This window comes from Aplidium turbinatum, chromosome 14 (assembly GCF_918807975.1).
Source record: "Aplidium turbinatum chromosome 14, kaAplTurb1.1, whole genome shotgun sequence".
Taxonomy (NCBI): Eukaryota; Metazoa; Chordata; class Ascidiacea; order Aplousobranchia; family Polyclinidae; genus Aplidium; species Aplidium turbinatum.
In genome coordinates this window covers 1,004,471-1,027,106 of record NC_137485.1, presented here as the reverse complement: position 1 = coordinate 1,027,106, position 22,636 = coordinate 1,004,471, and the positions used below count along the sequence as shown (strand labels likewise).

Sequence of the window (22,636 nt, the reverse complement as noted above, 5' to 3'; positions counted from 1 at the left end):
TGCCTCAAAATAATATTCACGGCACAAAATTCTGCAACACAGTAGATTACATCATTATAACGTAGCATGACGTCCTTCATTGTATACCGGACACTTGTATCATTACTCGATAGTGAGCTGATAGATGAGCATTATCGCTATATCTTATCTTAAAACTTTTAAAAAATTGGCCTTTTAGCAACAAAAGTGCCCTTTTTCCATAATGCTGCCCCCAGTCAAAAATCGTTCCGGCGCCCCTGCCAAAGACCTTATCATGGAGTGTCCTTTTTGCACAGATCAAAAATTCTCTGCTGACTCATTTAAATTTTACGCAAAGGCAAATCCCAATTTGACACCAAAATCCAGGAAGCACTGTGAAGGCTACAACCCAAATTTAAACAAACAATTTGCTGGAGGCGCGTCCATTCTCCTCAACATTTACTTGATGTAGCCTATCACGTTCCCTGTAGTGCAAATTTTTTGTAGTTATTTATGTAGTTGCCTTTTCCTAATGTAAATTTACCTTCAAGAAGTTGAAATTTATTGCATTTTGTAATTATTTTCAGATTCCTGATGAAGGCTTAAAGTTAAGTCAAAAACGTTCGACTGTTAAAACTATTTGTGAATATGTAAAATATATATTGTTATAACTTAATGCTCACTTGCTCAGCCCTGTTGTATTGTTGTGTCTTATTCATATCTATCCTGTAAGCAAAATGTATAAATGGGGAACATACAAAAGTCAAAAACTTCATTTTTTGTGGCGGGTTTTGGGGGGGGCTTGAGCCCCCTTAGCCCCATGCTGGGTGCGCTACTGGGGTACCGTATTAATTATCACCATTGTCATGTACAGCGTCCAGGAGCATAGTTTGCACTGTGGATGTGGCGCTATTTAAATGTTACTATTATTAAGTTACATGTTTAAATCTCGCTGAAAAAGTGAACACCTAACCAAAGTGTTCGCAGTAAGCCACTGGTTGTTTTACATTACCTTAACAGAAGGTTAATCAATTGTTACACAACAATAAAATTAGCTTCATATTTGTAAAGAAAGGTGAAGACTAAGGCATCTTAATTGTGGAAAAATTAGAAGCTGCTTTATGGTCAAAATGATCGTTGTCAGCAATTTTAGGTAAATCGCGTAATAAAAATTTACAAGCCAAAGATTGACCAAGACTTTGGAAATGTCAGAAAATTTCAATGCTGCAACAGTTACCTAAGCAGATATAAGTGATTAAAAATCGAAACGGTCAAAATGATCGTTCTAGCTGTGTTTATTGTTAAATGTTAACTAGTTGGGTTTGACTAGTTGTTTAACCAGTTTCATCAATTGTGAATGTTTAAAAAATAAATTTTGCTTGAATAAAAATTGCTAAGCATGCAAAGTAAACTTGAAATCTGGTTTAAAACCCTGTATGCAGTGTCCATGACCAATTGGATATTTGTATGTTTACAGGCATATACGGTAATTGATTGAAATTACAATGAAATCTAAAAACTATAAAAGTAATCACGCTTTAGAAATTTTGTCAATGTTGAACAATGACAGAATCAAAATGAAAAACTATTGTGATGTCACTTTAACTGCTGGATCTAATGACTTCGCTGGACACAAATGTATCCTTGGAGTGTTTTCAACATTTTTATCAAAAATGTTTTCTGTGGAAATGCGAGAAAAGTATGAAAGAAAAGGAAATGTCCAAGGAGTGACTGAAGAAACACTTGAAGCTGTTTTAAACTTCATTTACACTTGTGACATCACAATCACAAGTGAAAACGTGTTTGAGTTATTAGAAGCAGCTAACTACATGGGGATTCCTCATTTGAAAGAATTTTGTGTGGAGTTTTTACTTGAGGAAATTGATGTATCAAACTGTCTACATATTCGAGCATATGCAAAGCTGTATAATCTTGACAAACTTGTAGAAGAAGCAAATTTTGTGATTGCAAACAACTTTGAAAGTCTAATCAAGGAAGAAGCGTTTTACGAACTTAAATTTGATGACATCAAAGAAATATTTGAAGTGAAAGATAAACAGGTGACGTCTGCGGAAATTGTTTTCCATGGAATGATTAAATGGATCAAACATGACGTCGATGCACGTCAGCAACACTTGATTGAACTTTTCAGTTCATTGAAACTTGAAAATTTATCCTGGGGTTTCTTGCAAGATTTTGTCAGCCAAGAAGAATTGATTATGAATTGTCTCGAATGCATCAAAATGTGTTTTCAATCAACACTTTTCCAATTTCTTGCTCAACAAAATAATCAAATTATTGTTGAAGGACAGAAAGCAGAAAAATGGTTTATTGCATTTGCTGGAGAGGAAGTGTGGAAATATGACGTCATAAAGAAAGCAAAGAGTAATCTGCCAAACACATTGTTTGATCACTACAGTGGTTCGGTTGTTAGTCATAAAAGAAAAGTTTACGCAATAAGTGGAGAGTATAGCAATGTAGTGGAAAGATTGGACTTGGACGACCAGGCATCAGGTTGGAAAAAATTAGCTTCTACAAATGTAAGGAGAGGAGTTGGTGCTTCTGTTGTTTTCGATGGTCGCATTTACAATTGTGGTGGGAGGAGTAGTCTACAATCTGGAGAATGTTATAACATTGATGAGAACAAATGGAACAGGATTGATGACATGAATAAAGAACGTTCCTATTTTGCCTTGGTTTCTACCAGCGGAGGAATATATGCAATTGGTGGTTGGAACAATGGTCCATTAAACTCAGTTGAACATCACGATCCTCGCCAAGGTGGTTGGAATATTGTTCCTTCAATGAAAGTTGAAAGGTTTGGTCTAGCAGGTGTTGTTCTCAATGATCAAATATACGCAATAGGAGGATACAACCATCGAAAATTCAAATCAGTCGAAATCAAATCGAAATCAAATTCAAATCAGTCGAAATCAGTTGCAATCGGAAGATACAGTCATGAGAAATTGAAATCAGTCGAACGGTTTGATCCATGGAACCAAACTTGGTGCAAGGTTGCAGAGATGAATTATGCAAGATCCTATCATGGAGCTTGTGTTTTAAATGGGAAAATATACGTCGCTGGAGGAGGATCTGATGCTGTGGAGGTTTACGATCCAGAAAGGAATATTTGGGAAGTTGTTGCAAATATCCCAGAATTCAAATCTGTTCGTTTTGTCACTCATTAGTAGTTTTAGTTTGTCATGATTCATTCTTTATTATTTTCTTTGTTAGTATTTGATAGATTTGTGGTAACCCATGTTTCCATCTCATTTATCACAAATTGGTAAAACTTGAAGAGGCTACAACTTTTGCATGTGTTTCAAAGTTATCTTTTATTCCAAAAAGCACTGTCAGAAAAACTCAGAAATATCTTTTTTGTTTAAAACACCAAGATGCACTAATCTATAGGAGTAATCTATACCTACCAAACTTTCGTTGCCGAAAAGAAGACAACTTTCATCAGCAACACAAGTTTCATCAGCAAGTAAAATGCAGGTTGAAGTTGAAGAAGCACTAAAAATGACAAAAAGTTAAAAAACGTTCCAGACTGTTAACAAGTGGTTGAAATTTTATGGGTCTAATTGTCTTCGTTTTTTCTATTCTTGTTAAAACCTATCCTGGGGAAGATCACCTATTGAAAACCTATTGTGTCACCTGGGAGTAAAAAACATGTTAAAATATGATTTTTAAAATTTTGATTTTTTTGCTAATGCATATAAGTTATAACTTTCAAGCAACTTTGGTCACGCTTGAGTGATTTACCAGATACTTTTCCAAGTATACGTTTATGTAACCACTCATCCCAGTCATCCGTGAAGCAACTTTAACCGATTATTATCAAAAATGGCTAAATTGGGAATTTTTCGACTAAGATATCATATAAAAGCAAGGATTGTGTAAAAGGTTTTAAAATACTCTTTTCAATAGTAAAAATAAATTTCAATATTTTCAATTTCAAATAAATTTTCAATAGTAAAAATTATATTAAAATTTCGCATTCTGAGACAGGGCCGGATTTAGCTGATGGGGGCCCGGGGCACTTTTAGATCGGGGGGCCCCGTGCAAAAAAATTTGAACTCCATTTTGCACTGCACTGCACTGCGCAGGAACTTCAAAGCCTGAAAGGAAAAAAAACAACACAAAATCACACTTTTTCCACGTTGGGGGGCCTTCAAAAGGGGGGCCCGGAGCACCTGCACCCTTTGCCCCCCCTAAATCCGGGCCTGTTCTGAGCATGAGAGTAGTTTCAGCCTAAATCAATAGCAAAACTCTGTCAAAAGATGCGGTAACAGAGGTTGAAATGTTTATTTAAAATAGTTCGGGAAGGGGAGCAGTTTGCCTCCCCCTGACTATACGACCCTGGTTTCATGCATCTAAGTTGTCCGGCTTCTTCTTTTCAACATGTTGGATCCCCAGCGACCATGTGTTGTATACTCAGGGCCGTGTATAGAACAAATTGGGCCTAGTACGGGTGAGGACCTCGGGCCCCTCCAAACAAGAACTTTATGAAGAAAACAATAGAACTCCAAAAAATACGCTGTGTTCGTTCTTATGCTCCCTAAAATAATCCCGTATCTAAAAGTAGGCCTACCCTTGGACCCACCTGTCAACGTTACTGGACATGGAAAAAAGTGCCATGGAATGCCCATGCAAAAACGATGAGACAGCACCACTTTCTCGAAGAGTTTACATGAGAGAAATTTGTCATCAATGGAAACGATTAAGTATCTTCTGCTATGTTGTTTTGTGACTTACTTCATTGCTGTACAATTATCAGCTTAATTCATATCAATTAATTTGACTATTTATTGACAGAAAGTATTTGGACAAAACATTTTCATCAATTGCTTCTGCATCATTGTGAAACCTTCACTTTCTATTTTAATGCGCTGTTAGTAGACCTATATATCTTATATGTTTGTATAAGTAGGTGATTTACAAACCCAGGTAATTTCATTTGCTGCTTTTATCCTATCGTACTCGTCCCAACAGTTACGTCACTTGAGCGTCTGAATTTGTGCACGAAGAAGGCGCAAGCTTGTAGCATCCTACACAAGCTATTTCAACGTGCAAGCTTTAACCCTATTTCCTGTGGGGGGGGAGGGGGGTCGGTGGGGACTTGGTACTTTTCAAAGCAATATCATTAAAGAACTACGCGATCCACAGCTTTGAAATTTCTTGACTTTTCCTAAAAATTATTCAAGTATTTATTCCGCTTTAAATGACGTTGCTATTGTCTATAGTTTTAGAGATAGGGCATGATTTTCATAACATACTCTGATATTTTAGCTAGCTACTAGCTAGCCCTTTTGTTTTCAAATTATACGGATTAATAGGATTACTGAGCGCCGCCGTGCGTGGAACTGCGACGCAGATATCTCATGATTTGGTTTTGTTGTAAAGCATTCAACCGTAATGATTCCGCCTTTTGTTTGCAAACTCGAGTTTTGAGTTTCTTTGATTAATCTTTTAATTACATCTGAGTTGCTTTGAAATTATCAGAGAGCATCCGATAAGCTATGCTCAAAAAAATGTCATTTTACATTGTTTTTCTATGGCGAATACATTTTGTTTCTAACTTATAACAAGAAGCAGTAGGAAAATTCTTGACAAAACTTTTTATCTCATAAAACAAACAGACTGATGTGGTAAGTTTCTTGATTTCTTGTTGGAAAGCAAGCAGTGCGTTCTTGACCAGCCAATAAACTTTTGCATGTACCTGTACACTTATATTCACATGAATATTTATGGATGTTGTGAAAATGTTTTATGAAAACGAGAGATTGATGGATACTGAAAAGAACTTGACACAGACTATGTAAACTGCTTGGCTTTTGTGGAAAAACACGCGCAGCTAAATTACTGTGCTTTGACAAGCATTGTGCATATTGTATCATCACTGAATCTTTACCTAAATGGTAATTTTGCAGTTGCTTGAGAGACTACAAAATTATTTTTTTATACGAGGTTGAAAAGTTTTGATATATCTCAGCAGAAACACTATTAGGACCAACTCAATAACTTCAAACTTTTCATTCAAATGTTGGTTTTCAAAAGCTTATTTTCACAAAACGGTGTAGGCCTATATCTTTTTCCCCATAAATTTGGACGTTTGTGTCATTTGGAGCAAAGTTGTTTGTTGGGTTGAAAGAATCTGAAATCAATGCCTCGTTTTTGTAACGTATCGTAACGTAATCTATCAGTCAGCGCTTTTGTGCCTTTTTGTTTTCGAATACATTTCCGTGACAAAAGATTGGCTTTTGTAATAACGCCAGCAACCATAGAGTTGCATTCTCTGACTGCATCTCAAACGCTATACGATACTCAGCAATTTTTCTAAAGCATTGTTACACAAAATGCATATCTGACAAAATAAGGAAAATATGTTGAATTGAATTATATTTTATACGGATCGTTTTCCTTGTCCTTGAAAAAAAGAAAGAACGATTTTTATCGTTTGGCATAAAAATATGTATATTGAGGTTCACCTTGGTTTGCATAATGAAAATCACCCCTAAGAATTGCTTGAAGTGATTTTCGCAGCTATTTGATCCTTCGCGATGATATCAATTATAGTTTCTATCAGATGAAACCTGTTCAAACTATTTTTTTTAAAACTATGGTTCATTCAAGAATATAATACTTTGTAAATATAGCTTACTTCATTTTTGTGTTTTTACTTTGATTTTTTCACAAGCAAGACTTTACACAAAACAAGTTATTTGCAACATGAGTTGATTGACCATAGTAGCCTAAATGGACCAGAAAGCTGTGGCCTAGACTTGATTACTTTTTATCAAAATGTTTGCACATTGGAAACAGCAATCACTTTGTTTCAAATCAGCAAATCACTTTTTGTCATTGGTTCAACGTCTGCAGACGTTTAAACTAATATACGACAAAATAGGTTTTCTGGGTCTTCGGTTCGGAAAAACATCATTATGATGTATTGTGACGTGGTCTATCAGCCAGCAGTAGTTTATGCGTCATTTGTTTTTGGATCTGTGTCAATTACAAAAGATGGCTTTTGCAGTAACGCCATCAACCGCAAACTGCATCTAAAGTGCTATATCAAAATTTGAACAGAAAGAAATCTTCTAATGCGTAATAAATAACTTGACACAAAATGCATGTCCAACAAATTAGAAAAAAAATATAGAAAACGTTATTTTGCAAATCTAGTTAACAACATGAAAAAAACACTTCCATCATTTTGACACAAACGTGCATTTTTAAAATATCAATAACCTTCAATTTTGCCCAAGGTAAAAGTCAACACTTTAGTGATTTTTTGTTTTTTTACGACAATAGCACTCGGCCTGAAAAATATTTTTTTTCTATTTTTCGTATCGTTATGCCACGACTTTGAGTTTGTCACGCAGAATGGGAGTTCCATTTGGCAAACGACCTCTTCTATAGCCTACCAACACGATTTGACTAAACGATTATTATCACTACATTTTATCACAACTGTTTGCAAAATTGTTTCATTCACAGTGATCATTGTTGGTAAGTATTAAAACATATCACTTTGGAATGTATCGTGACATAGTTTATCGGTCAGGAGTTTTAGACGCTCTTTGTTTTTGGAGTGCATGATGGCCTAAAATGGAACAAGCTTCTATCGAAGCAAGTCACTACCTTTGGATAGGTTGTTGTTCAAATACCACGTGACACCACAGGCTACCTTACTTTTCTATATTCAACCGCTACCCAGACAGCAAATCAGACACTTTTTACATCGATTCAACCTCTTTAGACGTTGAAATAATGTTAAAAACGAATACATAGCTTCCTGAGATGTGCTGTGAGATACAAACAGTTTCTTGATCATGCATAACCAAATTCGACAGTGTGAATGTAAAAAAAATTTGCTTGAGTTAGTTCCAATATCAAGTAATGACAGTACGTTTGAAAAAGTGTAGACTATAAACATGTGGCTCAAAAAGAACTTGAAATAGTTTTTTTGCGGTAATTTTGTCTCATTCTCTGCAAATGTTGAAACAAAGCAAATTTTTTTACAATGCCTCTGGCAAAACAACAAGCAAACGCGAGTCGGACGCCAATTACGATTTCATTGAAGCGTGGACGACGTCTCCGCGTAAGAGATTAAAATCTACACAATAGAATTAACCCGTCACATTCAATTATAAGTTAATTACGAAGCAATTTCTCAAGTCAAATAAAAATATATGACCAACCATCAAGTTATTTGATTTTTCAAGTTGCGCTGTTAAACAAATTGCAAAAGAGTTTCGATGTTATTTTGTCAGATAAATTATCTACACCATGTGAAAATTTGATTGATCTATCTTGCGTAGTTTTTGAGTTACACGAGCTCAAAGTGATAATGTCGAACCGACCCCCCCGTCCGCAAGTCAACTGGCCAAAATACGTCACAGGAAAAAGGGTTAAATTTGTCTACATGCGGAATTGCTGAGCTTAATCGCTAGAAGTCTATAAGTTGTTACTTTGAATACGGTAGTCCTTATTTTCGTGTATTTTTTTTAGATCAAGTAATTTCAATCCAAAGAGCGCTTGTCAGCGCTAGTAGGCTAACATCAAAAGATTATTAGTTTTTTAGTGAAACCAGGAGTTTTGAAGTCATTCAAGATCTATATTGCTTACATTTTCGCAACTTGTTGGTCTGAAACTATCGTTTTAAATATATATAAAGATGACGTAAACATACATACAAAGTGCTCGAAATCTGTTTAAAAAATTTACATTCCATTTGCATTGTGTTGATTTTTGCTTGAAATTTGATGACTTTTGATAACTTTGATGCCATCATTCTTGCAGCCTACTTCCATTGGCCCTGTAAGTTACCGCGTCACGTAACAGCAGGTACAGTCAAATAAAATAAATTCTTTTGACTTTAGATGAAGCACTTTTCAAATGTCTTTTACAATTTCTTTTGTCCATGCAAGCTTTCAGAATTAATGTTGGTTGACAAATTTACTTTGAAATGACGTCGGATTGTCTTATTTCTAATAGGCTACAAGAGCATTGTTTCTTTAGGGGGATATTATAATGTAGTTCCTGATATTCTGTTTTGTTTTGGGTGTTATGTTACGAGCAAGGACCTTTCAGTCTGATCTAAATAAATTATAATATCTTAGCAATGCATGTGTTGATATAACGGTTTTAAAACATGCCACAATAGCTATATTTATGTTTTACCAAAAAGTAAGTCATTTCACCAATAGTGAACAAGCATACAATACCATAAACAACATTGAAAGCAAGAATATATTCAGGAAATTATTTGTCTTGTCTTACAACCGTAACTGATCGTGCTGTCAAGATAATTTTATTGAATTTAAAGATAATTAATTTATTTTTGCCACCGTAAATTGATTACCCTGCTTTGGTATATCTTATTTCCACGTTGAAAACATATAAATAACCCTTAAATATGTTGTAATTACGTGTTTACTTATTGTGGTATGATAAGCTCAAATAAACATTGCTTTTTTTTACCATTGAACAGAATATTTTAAAACCTTTCATATGATATCTTACTCGAAAAATTCCAAATATAATCATTTTTTATAATCGATCAAATTTGCGGCACGGATGAGTGGTTGCATTAATGTAGACTTGGAAAAGTATCTGGTAAATCACTCAAGCGTGACCAAAGTTACTTGAAAGTTGTAAACAAAATTATGATGCATTTGCAACACGTTGATTAATGCCCATACTTAAAAGTTGGAAACTCTGTTGTAATAATTTTCAACGTATTTCGATTTTATTAATTTCATGCTTGAGTGATCACAGAAATTCTCCACTTCAAAGAACCATAACTTGAAAAGTACTGACCCAATTTTTCTCAAATTTGCACTATTTTGCTCAGAAAACTGAGCTCTACAACTGTATAAATCTTTATGAAAATTTGTGACTATGGGTGATAAAGTGGAAAAATCCTGGATGATTTCACAAAGAATAATCCTCCTACTTAAAGGGATACTAAAGGAAAAACCTGACTTGGCGATTTTCCACGTTCTTTCTGTTTAACATGCTACCATAAAACGATTTTCAATAAAATTTTGCCCCATTGCGGTCTGACCACCATTGCGCGCGTGCTTTTGTCAGAGCTTTCAAAACGAGATTGGGCCTGAGCAACAAAGCGTGCGACTGTACAGTCTTACGTAACAAAAGACTCGCAATCAACCGATCACGCAATAATTGTTACTGCGGGTGATTTGACTGTAGGCTATGTATGTATGTACATCAAAACAGCACATTTCAACATCAAAACAGCAGACAGTTTGCTCAAAACATCAGATGTGGTAACGTGGCTTTTGTTATTGCTGTCTTTTATTACGTATTCTCGAGCAGTGTTTGCACGTTTTGGTCATTTTGAAAATAATGAAAATAAATGAAACACTGGACTTTGGGCCTTGCCAGCGCCATTGAAAACAATTTTTTTTCGGTAATTGTTTTTGAAATGTATTCTTGAATGTTCAGTTTACTTATTTGAATGCTTAATTCCGGTTTGAAATTTTCATTTAGTATGCCTTTAATGTTAATGAGGATAGCCTATAGCTTTGTGACGCCACAAGAAAAACGACTCGATGCCAACAATGCTTTTCCACAGTTCTTCAAGAAAAGATAAATCATAGAACAAACGGCATTTAACATAATACAATTAGAGTGAACATAAACTTATAGACTACGAACGTTTTCGTCCATACTCAAGTTAGCCCTTCTCAAATAACGAAAAATAACTGATTTTACAATAACATCTACATTGAAAATAAATAAACTGATCTAATAACTAAAATATAATAAATAACTAAAATGAATAACACAATGAATTGAAAAACAAAATGCATTTATTTATTTTCAATGTAGATGTAAAATCAGTTATTTTTCGTTACTTGAAAAGGGCTAACATATAAAAAGGGCTAAAATTGTATTAAAAAGACAAATCAGTGACATAATAAAAGCAGCCAACTAGGCCTACTTGGCAACTCGGTAGTTAAAACAAATTCTGTATAAGAGTTTTACTTTTTTATGAAGTTGAAATTGTTTTGATTGTACGTTAATAATTGTATTTTTTCTTTTCTTTTTGTAGTTGGCTGAATCTAAAAATTTCTCATTCTTTGCACTGAGTGGCAACAATCTTTTAAAATAGATTTTGTCCCTCGTTAAATGACAATCCTTTAATTCAAAGACTTTTTATGTCGTGCAACTTCATGCACGGTTGCACTTAAGTATAATGGTGTTAGTTAGGCCAATGCTTTGCTGACCAGCAGTCCACAACGATAATGCACGACTGACCAGAGGTGTACAATCGTTTGGCTTGACGATCAGCACTGATTGATTTCAAAAAGTTATTAGGTGACGATTGTAACTTGTGACACTAAGTTGATTTGATGTACAAGTACTTGGTTTGACTGGCAACATTGATAATCTTAAAGAAGCGTGAGATCCAGGTCACGAAAGTTTTCATCATTCATTGAATATTCGTATATTTGCGTTACGACTTTTAGCCCTAAGTTCGCGATTCGTACGCCGCTCAGCCCACAGGACGCGTGACGTATTCACTTCTCACCCGGATGATGCAGCTTTTTATGTTGATTCACTGCTTGTAACCAGTAACGTTAACAAAGGGTTTAGGGAGAACTGTTGTTGTTTGTTTAGGTTGAACTGTTTGTACCTAAATTATTCTTTTAGCGATCTTGCTTATAATTCGTTATTGTTATGTAATGTTTTTCACTAAACAAACTATATATATATATATACTACAACAAGTGAATAAAATCAATCAGGTTCAGAAACTTGTATAAATTATTGATAAAGCTATCGCCACCGCTAAGGCGGCTCCTTCAGTATTTTAATCAAATATTACTTGTTATTGAATTTTATTAAATATTATTATCTATTTCAATAAAAAATACCAAAGAAAAATACTGAAGAATCTAACACAATGCATAAAAATTTTCGTGCTACTAAATTGTAAAACTTTTGCAAAATTTTGTTAAGGTTCGTTAATGAATTGAACAAGTTTTCGAACCTGGTTGATTTTATTCACTTATTATGTTTAATTGTTTGGTTGCATCCTAAACGAAAGATCCTTGTACAACTTTTCATCCTCAATACATCGAGGAACCAGAGTTAAGGTTGAGAGACATCACTTGGACATTAATATTATGCAAATATTTTTATCACATTGCTTTATGTATTTTTTTTCATATATATTGTTTTTGTATGCAGATTTATTGCTTTCTTTTTTACTAAATGTTAATGAGGACATAGCTTTGTGGAGTTATAAGAAAATCAACTTTACAATCTTTTCAACAAAAAGCATCCACAACTTAACTCTTGCACTTGTGACATCACAATAACAAGCGAGAATGTGTACAACTTAATAGAAGCAGCAAATGACTTGGCGAATCCTCACTTGAAAGAGTTTTTACTTGAGAAAGTTGATGCAACAAACTGTCTACATATTCGATCATACTCAAAGTTGTATGATTTTGACAAACTTGTAGAAAAAGCAAATTTTTTTCATGGCAAACAATTTTGAAAGCCTAATCAAGGAAAAAGAGTTTTACAAACTCAAGTTTGATGACATCAAAGAAATATTTGAAGTGAAAGATAAACAGGTGACGTCTGAGGAAGTTGTTTTCCATGGAATGATTGAATGGATCAAACATGACGTCGATGCACGTCAGCAACACTTGACTGAGCTTTTCAGTTTATTGAAACTCGAAAAGTTATCTGGAAGTTTCTTGCAAAATGTTGTCAGCCAAGAAGAATTGATCATGAATTGTCTCGAATGCATCAAAATGTGTTTTCAATTAATTCTTTCCCGAATTCGAGCTCTACAAAACAATCATGCCATTGTTGAACAACATAAAGCAAAAAACTATTCCTTTGCATTTGATGGAGAGCAAGTATGGAAATATGACGTCACAAAGAAAGAAACAAGTAAACTGCCAAACACTTTGTTTGATCACAGCAGAGGATCAGGGGTGAAGCACAAAGGAAATGTTTACCTCATAAGTGGAAGGAATACTGATGCAATGGAAAGATTAGACTTGGACAACCAGGCGTCAGGTTGGAAGGAATTAGCTTCTACAAATAGAAAGAGAGAAGATGGTGCTTCTGTTGTTTTCGATGATCGCATTTACAATTGGGGTGGGTGGAAGGAATGGGATGGTCTACGATCTGGAGAATGTTATAACATTGCTGCGAACAAATGGTACAGGAATGATGACATGAATAAAGGACGTTTTCGCTCTGCCTTGGTTTCTACCAGCGGAGGAATATATGCAATTGGTGCATGACCAGCAGTCCACAACGATAATGCACGACCGACCAGAGGTGTACAATCGTTTGGCTTGACGATCAGCACTGATTGATTTCAAGAAGTTATTAGGTGACGATTGTAACTTGTGACATTAAGTTGATTTGATGTACAAGTACTTGGTTTGACTGGCAACATTGATAATCTTAAAGAAGCGTGAGATCCAGGTCACGAAAGTTTTCATCATTCATTGAATGTACGTATATTTGCGTTACGACTTTTAGCCCTTAGTTCGCGATTCGTACGCCGCTCAGCCCACAGGACGCGTGACGTATTCACTTCTCACCCGGATGATGCAGCTTTTTATGTTGATTCACTGCTTGTAACCAGTAACGTTAACAAAGGGTTTAGGGAGAACTGTTGAAGCGAGAACCGGGATGATTTTAGATCCCGTGACTTTCCAAGAGACCTAAAAGCCAAAGCGTTCTTTGAATGTGTCTTTCTTACAAGTGATTTGTTTTGAGCCCGAAGATCTCATTTGTAGGCTACTTGGCCTAAATTATTCTTTTAGCGGTCTTGCTTATAATACGCTGTTATTATGTAATGTTTTTTACTAAACAAACTATACTACAACAAGTGAATATAATCAGTCAGGTTCGAAAAGTTGTATAATTTATTGATAAAGCTTTCGCCACCCTGAAGGCGGCTTCTTCAGTATCTTATGCAAATATTATTTATTATTAAATAAGATTATCTATTTCAATAAAAGATAGTCTACTAAAGAAGAAAAATACTGAAGAATCAAACACACAAAAATTTTCGTGCATACATGGTGTTATTAGATACTGAAAAAGCCGCCTTTATAGCGGCGAAAGCTTTGTCAATGAATGGTCCGCTCCGTTAGCTCAGTGTTTGAGCGCCCGGCTCAAGATCACGCGGCGCTGGTTCGACTCTCGGGGTGTGTGCTTGAGCAACGCATTTCAGGACTGCTGTCCATTCAGCGGCACCTAGTGAATGGAATAATTCCTTGGCAACAACACTTCAACAATCGGAAAACTTCACTCTGTCAATCTCGGTAACCGGCCCTGCGTCAAGTATGCGAAAGTACCAGGAATAACATATCATTGTCTAGAACAACATTGTCAGAATAACATTGAATAACATTAGAATAGCATTGTCAGCTTTGTCAGTACGAGGATAAAGATTTAAAAACCAAACCAATAAATGAAACAAGTTGTGGACCTGGGTGATTCCATTCACTTATTATCTTTAATCGTTCGGTTATATCTTACATGAAGGATCCTTGTACAACTTTTCATCCTCAATAACATCGAGGAAACAGAACAGAGGTTATGAGACATCACCTAAATACCATGCGTTCATTATTCGTTCATATCATGCGTTCATTATTCGTTCATTTTATGCAATCTTTTTTGGCAAACGTTTTTATCTTAAACATTGCTTTATGTGTTTTTTTTTCATATAAATTGCTTTTGTATGCAGATTTATTGCTTTCTTTTTTACTAAATGTTAATGAGGACATAGCTTTGTGGAGTTATAAGAAAATCAACTTTACAATCTTTTCAACAAAAAGCGTCGACAACTTATCTCTTGCACTTGTGACATCACAATCACAAGTGAGAATGTGTACAACTCACTAGAAGCAGCAAATGACTTGGCGAATCCTCACTTGAAGGAGCTTTTACTTGAGAAAGTTGATGCAACAAACTGTCTACATGTTCGATCATACTCAAAGTTGTATAATCTTGACAAACTTGTAGAAGAAGCAGATTTTGTGATTGCAAACAACTTTGAAAGTTTAATCAAAGATCATAAAACGGGTCTTTTCATGGCAAACAACTTTGAAAATCTAATCAAGGGAAAAGAGTTTTTCGAACTCAGATTTGAAGACATTAAAGAAATATTTGAAATGAAAGATAAACAAGTGACATCTGAGGAAATTGGTTTCCATGGAATGATTGAATGGATCAAACATGACGTCGATGCACGTAAGCAACACTTGACTGAGCTTTTCAGTTCATTGAAACTTGAAAAGTTATCTGGAAGTTTCTTGCGTGATGTTGTCAGCCAAGAAGAATTGATCATGAATTGTCTCGAATGCATCAAAATGTGTTTTCAATCAATTCTTTCCCGAGTTCGAGCTCAACAAAACAATCAAGCTATTGTTGAGCAACATAAAGCAAAAAACTATTCTATTGCATTCGCTGGAAAGCAAGTATGGAAATATGACGTCATAAAGAAAGAAACAAGTAATCTGCCAAACACTTTACTTGATCACAGCAGTGGATCAGGGGTGAGTCACAAAGGAAACGTTTACCTCATATGTGGTGATAATACCAACGTAGTGGAAAGATTAGACTTGGACGACCAGGTGCCAGGTTGGAAGGAATTAGCTTCCACAAAAGTATGGAGAGGATTTGATGCTTCTGTTGTTTTCGGTGATTGCATTTACACTTGTGGTGGGTGGGGTGGTCTACGATCTGGAGAATGTTATAACATTGAGGAGAACAAATGGAACAGGATTGATGACATGAATGAAGGACGTTCTCACTTTGCTTTGGTTTCTACCAGCGGAGGAATATATGCATTCGGTGGTTGGAACAAAGGTCATGCATTAAACTCAGTTGAACATCACGATCCTCGCCAAGGTGGTTGGAATATTGTTCCTTCAATGAAAGTTGCAAGACAAGGTCTAGCAGGTGTTGTCCTCAATGGTCAAATATACGCAATAGGAGGGTTCAACTACAATAATGGAAAACTCAAATCAGTCGAACGGTTTGATCCACGGAACCGAACTTGGTGTAATGTTACAGAGATGCATTATGCAAGATGGCGTCATGGAGCTTGTGTTTTACATGGGAAAATATACGTCGCTGGAGGAAGATCAGATGCTGTGGAGGTTTATGATCCAGAGAGGAATGTTTGGGAAATCGAAGCTAGTGTTCGTGAATTTAACAACGTTCGATTTGTTGTTGATGTTTAGTTTGTTATTGTTTATTTGTGGACTCTTTGATAATTGTGCACTGAAAAAAAGAAACAACAGAGACGATAAATTTATGAACAGGCTTCATATCTGGTGGATGTTCACCAATTTGAAGTTATAGTTGACATTGAGTTTGTTGAATTGTGTTACTTAACCCATGAAATTAAGGTTTTTAAATTGGTTTCATCAACCCTTGATTAGTGACGTGCAGGCCGACGTGTTTACAAGACAAACACATTTGCCTTTCCGTTGCAACTGGTAATCCTGTCATGCAAATATTTTGCGTTTGTTTTGTCTTGAAATCCTCTAGTTTTTTGGCAACTGGCAGCCTTGCTTTTTGCAAGTTTTTAACGTAAACAATATTAGGTTACTGTTATTATTTTAACTACTATTATTATTAGTCAACTGGTTATTGTTATCAATAAAAAATTTTATTATTGTAACATATTATTCTTATAAATAACACTGATCCACTTATTTTCAGAAATATCCTTTCTTAGATAAATATTTCTTGCTCATTTCAATCTTCTCTCAATTCTCTCTGGTACATCATGTTTTGAACGAACATATGTGCAGTTTATTATTTTAGGTATTTAATGATATCTATAAACCTATAAATTAATCCAAAGTTTACTTTAGATTGTCTTAGTTAAAAAAATTGCAAATTGCCATTTCATATTTTTACAATGCTTGTCGTGCACTGCAGCGATGTTTTAAACAAAAGCTAATTGTGAAAGCCTAACAACAAATATGTAAATATCTTAAAAACACGTTATACCAGAAATCAACTAAAAACAGTTTTGAAAACAAAGTCCAAATTACAAGTAGGGACATACACAGGGGCGGCGATGTTATGTGGAAAAACCGCGAACTCCGTTCAAAAGGTTGCTGAGATACTATCGCAACTACACCCTCAAACACAAGACCTTTTCAAAGAAACTCGAAAATTCGTGCAGCTCTGCCTTTGCCTCTCGGTTTGAGCTGCATCATCAGAACGTGCTTTTTCTGCTCTAGACGCCCGAAAAACGTGGTTGAGAAGCTTAATGACACAAAAAATACTTACTCATCTTGCGTTGATGCATGTCCACCAAAACACTGTCGATGCCAAAGAACTCATGACACAGTTCATAGAGAAAACATCTGAGCGAAAATCAATCTTCGGAAGCGTGTGAAAGCTCATTTCCACAAACCATCCTTTCCACTTTCTAATTTGTTCGTTTTCATTTCCTGAACAGCAGCTTTGTTGTTGCCGCTTTTAATTTGTTGGCCCCGCCCCACATAAGGGGGATCTGGGGGGCGAAGCCCCCGAGAAGCTGACAACACTGCGGCTGCTTCAGCCCCCCCTAGAGAAAAGTAGTTTCCGCGCCACTGGTAGACATTGACAATGTTGTAGCCTTCTACATCTACACAAAGCGACTCGATCTCCGATTGAGCTTGGGATTGATCAACCAAGGACCAGCTCAGCCAGTCATGGACAAACGTGGCGAGGCCGCGTGTTTCCTGCTGCCGGTTACGCCTGCGAGTGTGAATACAGCTGTTAATCAGATGCTAAGGACAGACTCAACTAAACAGCTGTTTCTTTCCTTGTACCATTGTGGCTGCATCACAGATTAAAGTCATTAGTAGGGCCCGCAAAAGTCAATAAAGTCAAAATTTTTTAGGACCTCGTTTATCCACGAATCAAAGAATAAAGTTGCTTTCAGCACCTAGAGGACTGTTTCTAAGAAGTTTATAGGTCAAAATAAAGTCAAAATTAAAAATAAAGTCAAAATTTTCAATGAAGTCAAAATTTGTCAAACTATGGCTAGTCATTTTACATTTGCACCCACATAAGTTGTAAGCATCCATGCCACGATTCATTTTGAAATAGGCTGTATGACATGCATAGTGCACTTTGGACTATTTTTTCGATTTGCTTCACTTGACAAATTAGCCAAACTAGTTGGTAACAGCAACATTTACAAGCGCTGAATCAATAGCCTACAAAATAGATCTGGGTAAAATAATAATTTATTGTAAAAGTTTGAGAACCTTAAAATCAATCAATCATTTTATTTTTCGTCATTAACGCGTCCGGGACGAAAAAGATACTAACTACAAAAATCGATATAAACCTACCAGCACGTTAACGAACGGGAAAAAGGTGGCAAAACCTTGAAAGGTTTAAAACATGCCTGAATGAAAAATTATGTAGTAGGCTATATGTAAATATAGCTTTATATAAATATGACTTTATATAAAATGTAAATATATCAAACTCTTTTGCAAGTTTTGCGTTTTTTAATGTTTTATTTATTTGTGATTTACACATTTTTTGATTTTTACAATTTTTTTTACTTTGTCCAATTTTTCATTTTCATAAATTGGTTGATCAGATCTCCCAGTGATCCATGGATCTCCTTAAATGAGGAAATTTTCTCACAAGTGGATTTGCAGTTCCACTCGCACTCATCGCTGACCATTATTTGGCTTTTAAGACTATCGCAAAGCAATGTAGTATTTTTCAATGAACGTCTAAGATTGTTTAGAACAGCAGATCAAATAGTACGTAAATGTTTTTTTGAAAATCTATAAATCAGAATGTTGCATTGGTAGCCTACAGAAATGGTTGGAAATTGCGAAAAAGTCACATAACAATGAAATCCTGATGAAAATATGAGCAAGAAAACTGAAAATGTAAAAAAGAGGACATTTGAGCATTTTTGGGTGTCCTCGGAGGACAATTTATTTTTCTTCAAACAAAAGGACAAATCCTCTTAAAAGAGGACATATGGTAGCCCTATCGTAAAATCAATTAAACTAGTTGATCACGCGACCAGCTGAATAATAAATGATGGTAGGCTAATTTGAAACATTGATAACACATGAATGGAGTGTATGTTGGAATCCTACAGACAGAGGCGTAGCAAGCGCCCTCCGCACCCTCCGACCGGAGGTGGTTCCGCAAGGATTGAGGGCCCCTAAAATGTTTGGGCGTCGCCGAATGATCCTAACCGCTGTCAGTGGCGGATTTAGGGCAACATTTTAGGGGCCGCCAAAGAAGCATAGAACAACCTCGCTGCAAATGGCTTGGGAAATTGTTTTGCGTTTTTATCAATATGCTTATCTAAGTCAGGTAGGCTACCAATCATTCCCGCATCACAAATCAACACCACAAGTGACAATCAGTTGTAAAGTGGAGGCAATGCCATAATGCCGCTCGTGGCAATTAAAAGCAATAACGAACGTGGAATGATAATTTAGGTATTTTCCACTGAAACTTTAGGCCAAGGGTCTCAAACACGCGGCCCGCGAGGACTTTTGGTGTGGCCCGCAATGCATTTTTAAATTTTGAAATAATTAGCAATTACAGTAGGGGAGAGTGGGGTTAGTTGGAAGGCGGGGTTAGTTGAAAAATGATCATTTTTTTAACTCTCGATAACTTTTTTAAATATTTACTGCCAACATGTGAAGTAGTTTATAAAAACACATAATCCATGTTAGTTTCGATTTGTTGAGTCAAGGTATACTTGTTTGACTGACAATTTTCTATTTTCTTACTTTCGAAGTAAAATTTTTGGCGTATTAAAAAACATCTTATGCGTCGATATCGTTAAAGATAGGCAGAAGTTTTTTGGTGTGTGTCATCTGTAGGTGTTCAATAACACTAAGACATAAACAAATTTTAGTCCAATGCGCCATGCTTGAATATTTTAGGAAAATAGTTTGTCATATGCTAATGGGGCTAGTTGGAAAATAGTGGGTGGGGTTAGTTGGAAAGTGGTTTGATAACGGTATAACTATGTAGTACGATACGAGTATATCGTCGTGGTATGATAATAAGTAATATAAGCTCCAATGTATTTGTTTTAAGCAGACATACATTGTAAAATTTTAATTTGAATAACTTGGAAAGTGTTATATATACGGCATCACAAGTTTTAACAATGCGTTTATTAAAAAAATGGTTTTACGATGATTAGGTGTAGAATTCATTGCATTTTGATTTTAATGCAGGTAAACATATTTGCTTACAACCCCATGTAAATGTTTGTTAGTTGAAAAAAGAGTATCCAGTTCATTAGTGGGCATTAAACTGACGTTTTTCAACTAACCCCAGGCATGGGGTTAGTTGAAAAATCAATTGTATGTTTGTTTATTTTAAATTTTCATTAAAAGCTGAATTGACTCAATACTTATTTTTGGTTGTATGATAGAGGACACCATAGATGATAATTTAAGCTACTTCACGTTGTCAGGTTATGCACCAATTGTTTTAACTTTCAATTTTAAAAAAAATCTTTCCGACTAGCCCCACTCTCCCCTAAATATTTTGTCCATAGATATTTTAGAAAGATAAGATGCACTTTAAAATATCACAATCCCAGTGATCCTACGACATGTTTTGTTTTGACATGTTTTGAATGATGCCAATATAGCCAATAAGGCCTACATGTTTTGAATAAAATACGTTTAGCAGAGATGTGTTCAAGACCAGATCCAGCTTTACTGTCCAAAAGGTTGATGTATGGCATTTCATCCTATCTCTCTGCCTAAACTGCCATAAAATCTGGATCCCTACCATGCATTATATTATTTAAACTTGAGTTAAAAAAAGTTTCTTTATTAGTTGTCAGTATTTTATATAATGTCTATTGTCTCTTGTACCGTTATCAGCGGTTATCAGCGGCTAGTAGGTCTGCTTGCCGAGACTAAACATCACGCATTGTTTTACGTTAGTAAAATGGAAATTTACGAGTTAAAGTATAGAAAGGAAATTTGCATGCAGACATAAAAAATAAATTGGAATCTTAGGGGGCGCTGAGGCGCCATAGGTAAATCCGTCACTGACCGCTGTGCTGCGACTGTGCGAAAATATTTATCAAATTTAAAGAACTTTTCAAAGACCACCTTCTTCTTCTTCTTCGTTTGAACCTTCTTCGCCACTCCAAGGGTCGAGGGGCTCTGCCTTTTACCACCCTTGGGCAGTGGCGGCGACGCGGTCTAACTTAGATGTTTGGGCAGGTGTCGAGCAGCCATTCAATTGATTTGTTATCCAGTTCACGCAGACCACGCACACGATTTGGTGCATGGTAGATGGCGCAATTACAAATCGTGTGGTCTACGGTTTGTTCCTCCATGCCACACTCACAAATCGCGGATGGAGCCATTCCCCATTTGTGCATGTTGGAGCGGAATAGTCCGACGCCAGTACGCAGGCGGTTGAGTCGCACCCAGGCCTTCCTTGGCAAATGCATTCCGGTTGGGTGGTTGCTGGTGTCGGAGATGAAACTTTGGAGTCTTGAGGAGTTCTTCTTCCACTCCGAGCTCCATTGGTGGTCCGCCCAGGTAGCCGCACTGATGGATTGGTCTTCAGCGGTTTTCATCAGCAGTTGTGCGGCACGTACAAATGGGTGTCTCGATTTCAGTCGCTGAGGTTTCTCGTTCACAGACTCATAGAGACTTGAGTAGAGCAAGTGGTTGGGGTTCGTAGCGCGACGAGAAAGAGACAGGATAGCTTCTTCGCGACGAAGCTCAGCTGGTTGGATGCCTGCAAGGACAGGGAGATTTTCCGATGGTGTAGGTCGCAGGCATCCTGTCACGATACGCAAGGCGTCATTTATGGCAGTGTCGATTTGATGGCAGTGGGCACTGCGGCTCCAGACAGGTGCACAGTATTCTGCTGGAGCGTGAACTAGCGCGATGGTGGCAATGCGCAGGGTATCGACTCCGGCTCCCCAACCTGAGCCGGCCAGACGCCTTAGCAAAGCTGTGCGTGTTGAGATCTTTTTGCGTAGTGACTCCAAATGTTGACGGTAAGTGAGCGACCTGTCCAGGACTACCCCTAGATATTTAGGGTTTGGGCAAAAGGGCAGGGTTTTTCCATCGGTGTTGATCTTGAGCTCACGCTTCGCTTCCCGGTTGTTTAAGTGGAAGGCTGTCGTCACTGTTTTGGTTTCGCTGAGCTTCAGTCTCCATCTCTGGAGGTATGCCGAAAGTGTCGACATGTCCTGGTTTAGAGTCTCTTCTAATGTATCCCATTGATTCGACAAGTGTAAAATGGCCAAATCATCGGCGTAGGCGTACTTTGCGGATACCGTGATTGGCAAGTCGTGAATGTAGATGTTAAACAGAAGGGGGGCCAGGACAGATCCCTGAGGTACGCCATTCTTAAGGCGTCGTAACCTGCTTGGTTTACCACTTCCGGTGGTGAGGGTAAAGCTTCTGTTGTAAACAAGCTCCATGATCATGCGGACCATATGCCTGTCCGGGAGCAGGCGGAGGAGTTTGCAGGTGAGGCCTTGGTGCCATACGGTGTCGTATGCGGCTGTGAGGTCAAGGAATACAGCACCAGCCTTCTTCTTTGCCTCAAAGCAGTCTTCGATGTCTTGAGTCATGAGAGTGACTTGGTCTACAGTAGATCTTCCACGTCG

At 36.6% G+C, this 22,636-nt stretch overlaps 1 protein-coding gene across 1 annotated transcript; it reads left to right on the top strand.

The window, feature by feature from the left end:
- The first annotated feature begins 1,463 nt into the window (after positions 1-1,463).
- On the top strand, positions 1,464-17,180 carry LOC145783579 (uncharacterized). The gene is made up of 3 exons (XM_082595476.1): positions 1,464-3,125; positions 12,462-13,251; positions 14,881-17,180. Exons 1-3 carry the CDS (start codon positions 1,464-1,466, stop codon positions 16,221-16,223), a joined length of 3,795 nt encoding a protein of 1,264 aa, XP_082451602.1. The 3' UTR covers positions 16,224-17,180.
- Positions 17,181-22,636: the final 5,456 nt, after the last annotated feature.